We start from the raw sequence: 10,333 nt of genomic DNA on the forward strand, positions 1-10,333 counted from the left end.
TTGTTAATATGTAATTCCGAGTGCACTGTGTGAATTTGAGCCTTTTTTAACCGTGAAAATTTTTGAATTTTGAAAAAGAAAGGTGTAGAAACAGAATTTGCAGCTGAATTGTATAGAACTCTTCTTCCTGAGCTCTGATACCACTTGTAGGATCGTTTTCGGACCTGAATGAGTCGATCAGAAGAGTTAAAATCAGTTTCAGAGGCGGAAACTAAGAAACTAAGCTTTTAAACTGTTGTTTCTATTGATTGAATGACGTTTACAATTCTGACCACACTTCGGCAGCACTTCGTTGCAAACCGGAAGAACAACATGCTGATTTCGCTCCAAGGATCCCTATATATAGGGTTTGGGGTTCTGCTTGAACATGCTATGTGCATTTCAAGCGGAATCAGAACATTACATCTTCGAGCGAAATCAGCTATTACAACTCGAGCGAAATCACGAAGAATGCTATTTTGCTTGAAATGACATCGTGTTATTTCGAGCGGAATCAGCACTAATTCATATTTTCTCGATTCTCATGCCCTGTTCTAACCTATTCAATACAAGACTCGATAGAAGACGTAGACAACAAACGGATGCACCAACATTCGAAATTGATGTAGCTCCCCCTGAAACACTCACTACAACAAAAATGGCTTTTTAGGACCTTTTCTGTGGGACGCTTGTAAAAGAGGGTCATAAAAAACTATTTAATAGGACTAATGAACTTTTGGGGTCCTTTTATAATATATTCCACTAAACCGGTGTCCTAAAAAACTATTTAATAGGATGGATGATTTTTTGGGGTCCTATTATCATATAATTTAATAGGACACTTAAAATGTAGATCCTAATAAAGTACTTTATAGGACATTTAATTGTTAGTGTCCCATTATGTGGTACTCTATTAGGACAATTGATCATCTAGGGTCCTATTATAAAATAACTTAATAGGACACGTTGTAGTTAAGTCATAAATGTTCAGTGTTATAGGACCCTTTCTAGTCGAAGTCATATTAGAACTTAACTTAATAGGACACTTGACACTTGGGTCTTATAACTTTAAACTTTATAGGACGCTTAATCATTGTGGTGTTATTATAATACACCGTAATAGGATACTTGATATTTGAGTCATAAAACATAAGTTTTATCGGACGCTTATTCGCTAGAGTTTTATTATAATATAACTTAAAAAGACATTTGACACTTGGGTCTTGTAAATTTAACCTTTATAGGACGCTTAATCATTGTGGTGTTATTATAATACATTGTAATAGGACACATGATATTTGAGTGGTGGTGGTGGCCGGTGAGTGGTGGTGGTGGGCGGTGAGTGGTGGTGGTGCTGCTGGTGAGAGGTGGTGGTGTTGGTGGTGCTGGTGAGAGGTGGTGGTGGTCGGTGAGTGGTGGTGGCAGGTGAGTGGTGGTGGTGAGTGGTGGTGGTGGTGGTGAGTAGTGGTGGTGGCCGGTGGTGGTCGATGAGTGGTGGCCAGTGGGGGTGGTGGTGGTGAGTAGTGGTGGTGGCCAGTGGTGGTGGTGGTGAGTAGTGGTGGTGGCCGGCGGTGGTGGTGAGTGGTGGTGGTGGTAGTAGTAGCCGGCGGTGTTGGTGGCCGGTGGTGGTGGCCGACAGTGGTGGTGGTGGCCGGCGGCGGTGGTGGTGGCCGGTGGTGGTGGTGAGTAGTGGTGGTGGCCGGTAGTGGGTAGTGGTGGTGAGTAGTGGTGGTGGCCGACGGTGGTGGTGGTGGTGGTGGTGAGTGGTGGTGGTGGTGGTAGCCGGCGGTGTTGGTGGCCGGCACTGGAGGTGGTTAAATTCACGGGTTAAAAAAATAAATAAGGGGTTGAAACGGGTCACTTAAAAAGTTAAAACTTTTATTCACGGGTAAGATGAGTTGATTAAATTAAAAGCACGGGTCATACGGGTCATTAGCGTTTGAATAGAAAAACCACGGGGCTCAATCCCCACACCAAAGGGGCAACGCCATGCCAACGCTTGCCCGAGGTGAAGCAGCCGACGTTGAACCCGAACCGCCGCCCCAACCCACGCGGCCATGCTAGGTCTGACAATGGATTGGATATTGATCCATATCCAATCCAATCTGATCTATCTAAATCACTTTTGGATCATAAAAAAGTATCCATTAATCCATTAATTAATCCATCCGGATCGATCCATATTACTAAAATATCACTACCCTCTCAAAAGTCCAAACCCTAAATTTTGAAATCAATCCAATCCAGCCTCTCCTCCTCTTCAAAAGTCCAAAGTCCGGTTCAGCCAATTCAGCGATCATCTTCACAATCATCATCGTTCTTCATTCAATCACAGTAAGTACGATCAATCTTCAACTCTTATTCATATTCTATCCGTCTTGTTTAACAGTATTAATATCCTAGGATTTTCAATTTTGCAATTTAGGGTTTCATAATTCATAACCTTATTGTTCCAATCGAAAAGTTGAGATGATATTTTGTTAATCGTGACCCTGATGTTCGATTATTGATGCTTGATGTGTAGTCTCCATGGATATTTGTTATGATCAGAATAAATATAGTAGATATTGTAGTTATGGTTTCTGTTTGGACTTGATGTGTGTAAATTTTTGCTTGATACATGTTGATTTGAATGATTAGTGCATGATAAACTAATTATGTTATGAATTTTCACAGAATCTGTGATGATAATCGTTCAAATCAATAATTCTTACAACAAAGTTTACCGTTTTATCCCTTAAACATTGCCTAATAGTTTACACATTATGTTCAATCTGGTGTTAAACTGTTAATATATACAACGCTGGGTGCTCCACCCCGGGTTGGCGTTTTGGTTGGCGATGCCCGCTTGGCGTGGAGATTTTGCCTGGCGTGTGGCGGGGGCTGGGTGACATGGCAGGCTGTGGTTGGCTGGTTCAATGCAGGTTTTTTTATATATTTTTTTTAAATTCCACATGGCCGGCCGCGCCCAGCTAAGCGACGCCCCACCACACCCCTAGTTTTTGAGTATTAGCTTGTGGATCCCACCCTATCCATGTGTCGAGCAATGCCCCCAACCCAAGCCCCTCCACACCCCATAGTCTTATATCATATACTAGAGGAGGTCTTGATGCTCGCTAGAGCTTTTAGTCATTTTCATAGCTTAGTGGGTGTTACTGGAACTCATCATGGTCTGATTGAAGCTTAAAGCCACTTTTCAAGTGACATCAAAACTTTAGTTACTAATACCAGCTGAGAAGGAATGGTTTATGACATGACATTATATGTTTTATTGCAGGTCTCATAAGAAAAGGAATGTGGTAGAGGCCTAAATTCATATGGCGATACTTTTAATCAACTTATTCAAAAGTGGCTTTCTCAAGATCTGCTTTCTGACACTGTATACAATCAGGTATGTTTTCTGGAATTTTAACAATTTTTTAGACATTTTCATTATTTTTATATTTTTCTATACAAACTTTATGCTTTCCGTGTAGGGGGTAGTGATAGCCCACACTGCACATCCTACTCGGATTAACAGGTGTACTCTTCAATATAACACATTATTGTTTGTGTAAGCTATTTGATTTTTTTGTTGAGGTTAAGTTTTGGTTACATTATTTATAAATTATATGACGTTTATTTGTTGATTTTTGCAGCATCTTATAGAAGTTATTAGTTAATGACCTAAAGGATCTTACACATGGGATTAAGCCATACACCAAAGCATCAGGTTCCATGATATAACTGACACTGATAAAAGTTTGGTTTATGTAATTTCTTGTTAGCTTATTGTAAACGCATCAGGTGCTAGTTAGCTTATTAAATTAAGTTTTTGCATACTCTTTTAGAAAGCTCTAAAGAGGATCTGCGCATGAGGTTCCACCATACCCCAAAGCATCAAAGCCATCATGTTCATGGCCAACTTCCATCTAAAGCTGATGCACCCTGTAGTACAGGTTAAAACACTAGCCACTCATTGATTTTACCATCATAATAAACATAACATGAAGATCATTTTGGTTTAATATGATGGCATGAACTGATATAATTATAGGACAAAGATCCGTTAGGAACCACCTTTTATTGCGAGGGGGGTTAGGTTTTTGGGGGTGGGGTTGGGGGGGGGGTAGGTTTTTTTTAGGTTTTTTGGGGGTTTTAGTTTTTAGCATTTAGCTTGGGGGGGGGAATTAGGTTTTTTAAGGTTTTTTTAGCTATTTTAGGTTGTGTTCACATTGGTTCTCGCGGTTCTCGTAATAAAGGTGGTTCTCGCATGAACCTTACCCTATAATTATATAAGAATACTTTTTTGTCGCTTCATTTGGTTGACCAGTACATATCTTTTTGTCAATTATAAAAACACTGTATGCCTTAGTTACGGCTACTAAAGTAAAATAGTTAACCAACCATTTAGGAGGTTATTTGCATTATACAGACTTTGGGGCTTGGGACACATTCAACTTAGGGTTGGCAAATCGTGTCTTAGCCGGTTTAACAGGTATCTAATAACGCGAACACCAAAAATTTTAAACATGAATACGACTCGTTTTACTACTTTATATCCAATTTTAAACATAAGACAGATGTATATTTTATGCACCTAGAAGGAGAAATAATGGATCCTAACTTTCAAATTTTGATTATTTTCAAAAACGTAAAAATTCACATGGTGTACTTTTCTGTTATCGTGTCTTAGCAGGTTACCTACAGGTTATCTATTGCTAGCCCTAATTCAACTCGTTTGACCCTTTCTTTATTTAGATGTTTTTTTATTATTTGACCCATTTAAAGTATTTGAGATACAACATAAATGTGTTGAAACTTCCACATCTAGGATGTGCTTTATTCCTCTCAACCTTGCAAATGGTTAATCTTCACCATATTTCCAGGTTACCTCTCCCAAAGTTCAAGCAAAGCTCATCTGAAAGTAAATGTAAATGGGGACCGACCTAACACAGGCATTGCTCAACGTGTTACGAGTGACGTTTTAAAAAAGATGATCAGATTTCATAAACATTTTACATGAAAGAAAAGACAAGTGAAGGAGGCTTTCATTAGTTTTTATGATTGTAATTGACAACTTTGTATTGCCTACATTACATTTATGGTTGTTTTTTCAAAAGTTTGAACATATATTATGTTATTATTGTTATGATGTAATTGAGATGGTATTACGTATTAAAAGAATTTTAGCGGTTGAAACAATCGTGTTACAAAAAGGAAAACAGGTTGATTATAAAATAAAGGTTGCGTTAGGTCTAATGCAACTGCTTCTAATGCAGCCCCTAATAAAAGGTTGTATTAGCCCTATTGCAGCCACTTAAAGACTTAATGCAACATTTTACCGGAGTTGCATTAGCTTCATTTATGTAACCATAAAATTGGTTTCATAATCTTATTTGGTATATTAGGACCCTTTTTGTGGTACTAAATTAGCTATAATGTTAAATCATAAGGGTCCTATCAATTAATTTCTAAGGACGCCTGTAAGTGTATCAAAAGATTAAAAGTATGTAAGCACATGTTAGAACATCGTAAAAGTGTCCTAATATGTTTTTATTAGGACACTATTTTGGTTGTTCAAAGACGTATTATGCGACCATAAAATTGGTTTCATAATCTTATTTAAGATGTTAGGACGCTTTTTTAGTTCCGGGACTTATTACGACCCCTTTACATGAAACGCTTTTACCGTTGGTCCTATTAAATGAAAGGTCCTATAAAATAGCATTTTAGGACGCTTTTGCGCGTACTAAAAACCCAGTTTTCTTGTAGTGACTTACTGGTTTTGGTTTCCAAATCTGTTTTTGTTTTTCATTTTTAATTTCTAACTTAACAGACTACGTTTGGATAACCTCTGGTTTCAAAACCTTGTCAACTTCTTTTTGTTGTTTCTTTTTCTGTTTGATTTCCCGTTGTATAACAAGACGAGGGTCTTGTTTGGTGAAACAGATCTTTTATGGTATTTGTTACCCCGGGGGGGGGGGGGTTTCAACCTTTGACTTTCCCTTGGTGAGATATGGACAATTCTTAACAATGTGCCCATACTCACAACATTCAAAGCATGATCTCCCCTCAACAAACCTCGGAGTATCATAACTGTAAGAACTTGACGATGAACTTCGTGATCTTGAGGTACTTGGTCCTACATCACAACCGTTTGTGTGTTGTGTGTAGTTGTTTTGACTGTTTCTTTTCAAAATTTTACTTTGTTTAACAAAATCCGTGTTGGATTTGTTTTCGAAAGTTTCAATTTTATCAGTCCCTCTGGATTTCACGAAGTTTATCTTCTGAATCGTCTTCTTGTTTTGGCTTTGTTTGCCTTTTCCCTTTCCTTGGTGAACATGACCTTGCTTTCGTTGATTGTGTTGTGATTGCAATTTTTGATTCCCATATTTCTTTTTAACTTCGGATTTTGGGATAGGAGCACACTGAGTTACTACAACTCCTGGGCTCGACTTTCCCAAAAACTTACTGGTAGAATCTTTGAAAACTTTATCAATCAAAGATTGATTGACATTCTTCATTGGAAATCATTGTCTGGGTATATTTTATCAGATCCAATCAACGTGTAAAGCAAGTTCATGCTTTCACAGCTTCCAGATGAGGATTCAACAGACTTGGATGTAGCAGTCACAAACGGTTTTGCAGGTGGATCACAAAGAATGTAATTTTCGAGAGGTATGTTTTCCTCTTTTGTTTCCGTTTCTGACTGTTCAGAGTTAGTATCCTCGGATTCATCATCTGACGAATTAGCATCCTCAACAATGACTGGAGGATCCTGATTTCGTTCAACTGTTGACACTTTCGTATCTGCTGATTCATCCGAATCTGAGGATACTTCCTTTTTCTAACCTAGCCCAAATGTGATTTCCTTAAGGCTCAATGAAACTGAGGGCTCAAAATGAGGTTTATTTTCCTCATCAGGCATCGAAGAATAATCGTGTTTAATAGGTGGTGGACACTTCTTATAACCTATGCATGTGACATCAGTTTTCTTTTTCTGAACATCAATGATGTGATCCAGCACATAGCTAGAGCTTAAATAGCTGTCTAACTTGAGTCGGATCGCCTCACTTTCAGATTTAACACAAGCCATTTCTTTTTGCATTAACTCGAGCCTATTGATGTAAAGGCTTATTTCAGTTTGTTTTCTTGAAACCATTTTCGTTAGCTCGGTCTTATCTTTTTTAATGTTTCAATTATCTTTTTAAATTCCTTTTCAGAATTTTCACGAAACATGTTGGCCTCTGTGCATTTTGAAAGATCCACGATCAAATGTTGATTGTGGATAAATGTCACATCATATTTGCTTTGCAGATCGTCATATTTGCTTTACAAATCAGACAATTTAACATTTATCCAACACACATATCACACCTATCACAACTATCAGATTTTGATTCATCGACACGTACCTGACTGGAATCACTCTCAGATGTTGACCTATCTACATCAGAATCAACAACCTCCTTTGATGATTTACATTCAGATCCATCCTCGCTTGAACATGAACTTGAAGTTGTGACATCTTCAACTGAAGTTGGAACGTCTTCAACTGAACTACTGTCATGTTCAGAACTGTCATCGTTTCGCGATGATTCACCATTGCTGGCATCTTTGATAATTTTAGCATAAAACGCCGTTTTTGTTTGACTATAGTTCCTTGGATCAAGAGATGATGGTGCTACAGTAGAACGATGGCGTTGTGAAGCAACTGGTGGTAACGGATTTCCATACAAATCGGTTGCTAAGTCCTTTCTCGTATACGTTTTATTTGACGGTGTGGGAGATTCGGCCCATAATGGAGATAAACGCGTGTTTATATACTTGCTCTCTGCAGTTGACGGAGTACCCCCACCAATTCAGATTCATTTTGGATGTATAATGATGAATACCTGCTTACATACTTCAAACAAGCAGTTAAGAATGAAATAAATGGCCACTGTTAGAAATATCACAAATATGTTTGATGAAATCAGGAGTGTTCGTCGAAGACTTGTGTTGAGGAAATCAGGAGTGTTCGTCGAACAACTGTGATGAAGATACTGGGTTTTCGTCGAGCACAAGAGGACAAAAATTGTTTGGTTTTCGTCGAGGTCAGGTGGGACGAATATACTGAGTTTTCGTCTGGATATGTTTGACGAAATTGGATGTGATTTCCTCTGTATACTTAAGTTGGTTTCGTTAACAAATACAAGTGATTTCGTTGATGATTTCGTCCATAATGATAACAATGTGATTTCGTCGCTGACAAGTGTTGAGGTATTTCGTCGCTGTCTGCCTTTGACGAAAATAGGAGTTCGTCGCTGAACTGCCTTTGACGAAAATAAGAGTTCATCGCTGAGCTGTTTGATGAAATTAGGTGTTTTCGTCCATAATGATTTTGTCCAAGACAAGTGATTTTGCCCAAGGTGATTTCGTTGACAAATGGTACACACAGTTGTTATAAGATATTATCAAAACAAAACAAAACAAAACAAAATCTTATCCTTCTGACACAATAAGCCCAATTGTCAAACACCTTATCTCCTACAGTCCACAATTTCAACAATTCATCATTTGAAAGAGCAAGTTTTTCAAACAAATAATAAACAAATATATTACTAACAACTCAAACAAATTGAACAAAGCAGATTCAACTCAAATATCCCAGAAAATATGAACAACCTTAAGAATAATGAAGAACAATATGAGTTTTTGAAGATTCTGGACAATATTTTCACTGGAATAATTTTCCGAACACAAGTTTTTGCACAAAAGTTCACTAAAAATCCTTTCTTTACATGTAAAAATGAAAACTAACAAGATATTTATAAGAACAAACAGCAAAAACACAAGATTTTCAAAGATTTAAATCTGATTTTTCTGAAAATATAAACTTTCTATTTCAAAAATCAAGAAGAAATCTGGAAACACATGAAAATCTACTTGGTTTTAACAAGGAATCGAGCCAATGCTCTGATACCAATTTTAGGTCCACTCAGAGGATCGAGTAACCTCTATTCCTGTTTTCCGACAAACCCGAGAGTGCGGAATCCAAACGGGTAAGTTAAACCAAGTTAGGAACACAAACACAAAGATTCAATGATTAACACGCAATGTATTAATACTCTGAAACGGTTACAATGCAATGTTTACAAGGTATCCTTATAAACTCTCAGTTGTATGTGTGTGTTCTCTCTCAAATCTATTCAGACTTGCTTGTGTGTTTCTGTCTGTTGTGTGGGTATTTATACTAACACATCGACGAAATCCATCATCATTGACGAAATCCAGTGATTTCGTCACAAGGGGATTTAATCACAAAGGGATTTCATCACAAGGGGATTTCACCACATATGGGATTTCGCCAACAGTGTTTGGGCTTGGGCTTGGGCTTCAATATGTTGGGCCAAATAAACAGACAAACAAACACATAAGCTATACTAAATGCAAACTGCACACACGCAGTTGCATTTACACAAACGTTACAAAGTAAATCGCATACCCAGTCAAGACAGGAGGATGTCTTGACTACGGCCTTCACTTCGTAGCCGAGTCAAACCGAGCCGAGCCGTATCCACATAATATGTATCAACACGAGCAATTTCCGAACGAGCGTCGAGCGAGCGACGAGCGGAGAGCGATTTGAACGATCATAGCTAATGTTTTTATCGACCCCTTCAATTGGATACAAGAATATGTGGATCTAGCCCAATTAGTAGAGGCATATATATAGGGAAGGGTTATCATGAGAACGCTAAATATTGTGAGAACCGTGAGAACCAAATGAGAAATTCAATTAAAACCAATTTTTAATACAAACCTCAGTGTAATTAAAATATAAAATCAAAAAAGGAATTTACAACATCAGATAATTAATTTCTCCTCTCAAAATCACTCTTATTAATTTTTTTACACATGTGTAAATTTTTTAAATACAACAAATTTACACATGTGTAAATGGAAAAATTTACACATGTGTAAATTTTCAATATTTACGAATACATTTAAATTAACGTGTAAATTTAATATCCAACATTGTATTCAAATAATAATAATAAGTGTAAAAAAATTTGAGTTTGAACAGTTTTTAACCAAATTCTCGTGGTTTTCCACTCGTTCTCATTGTTCTCATAATATTTAGATTTCTGATTTAAACTTTCCCCTACACATACATCTATTGCGAGTTATAAAAGTACAATATCAAAAAAAGATTGCGAGAACTGTGAGAACGAATAAAAAAAACCTATCAAAACCAATTTTTTTTAATACAAACCTCATTATGATTAAAGTAAAACATCAAAAAAAAAAAAAAAAAAAGATTTCCAACATCAAATAATTCATTTCTTCTATCAAAATCACTCTTATTAGATTTTTTACACATATGTAA

The 10,333-nt window shown here is 37.2% G+C and overlaps 1 protein-coding gene and 1 long non-coding RNA gene across 2 annotated transcripts; one reads left to right on the top strand and one right to left on the bottom strand.

Moving 5' to 3' along the window:
- The first annotated feature begins 3,444 nt into the window (after positions 1 to 3,444).
- LOC110903727 lies at positions 3,445 to 4,008 on the top strand. The gene is made up of 3 exons (XR_002572146.2): positions 3,445 to 3,532; positions 3,618 to 3,691; positions 3,810 to 4,008. It is a non-coding gene; the product is annotated as an uncharacterized LOC110903727 (long non-coding RNA).
- A 2,473-nt stretch (positions 4,009 to 6,481) lies between these two features.
- On the bottom strand, positions 6,482 to 10,069 carry LOC110889438 (dentin sialophosphoprotein-like). The gene is made up of 3 exons (XM_022136969.1): positions 10,039 to 10,069; positions 7,377 to 7,795; positions 6,482 to 6,808 (listed from the first exon to the last, which is right to left on the bottom strand). Exons 1-3 carry the CDS (start codon positions 10,067 to 10,069, stop codon positions 6,482 to 6,484), a joined length of 777 nt encoding a protein of 258 aa, XP_021992661.1.
- Positions 10,070 to 10,333: the final 264 nt, after the last annotated feature.

The sequence above is a fragment of the Helianthus annuus genome, chromosome 2 (assembly GCF_002127325.2).
Source record: "Helianthus annuus cultivar XRQ/B chromosome 2, HanXRQr2.0-SUNRISE, whole genome shotgun sequence".
NCBI lineage: Eukaryota > Viridiplantae > Streptophyta > Magnoliopsida > Asterales > Asteraceae > Helianthus > Helianthus annuus.

What these genes read in the sequence shown, in the direction of transcription:
- LOC110889438 (XM_022136969.1), bottom strand. Translation starts at nt 10,069, where the DNA reads ATGAGAACGAGTGGAAAACCACGAGAATTTG. An exon ending in TGGAAAACCACGAGAATTTG is followed by an intron (nt 7,796 to 10,038) that starts GTTAAAAACTGT and finishes CGTCAACTGCAG; the next exon opens with AGAGCAAGTATATAAACACG. An exon ending in CTGAGAGTGATTCCAGTCAG is followed by an intron (nt 6,809 to 7,376) that starts GTACGTGTCGAT and finishes GGGCTAGGTTAG; the next exon opens with AAAAAGGAAGTATCCTCAGA.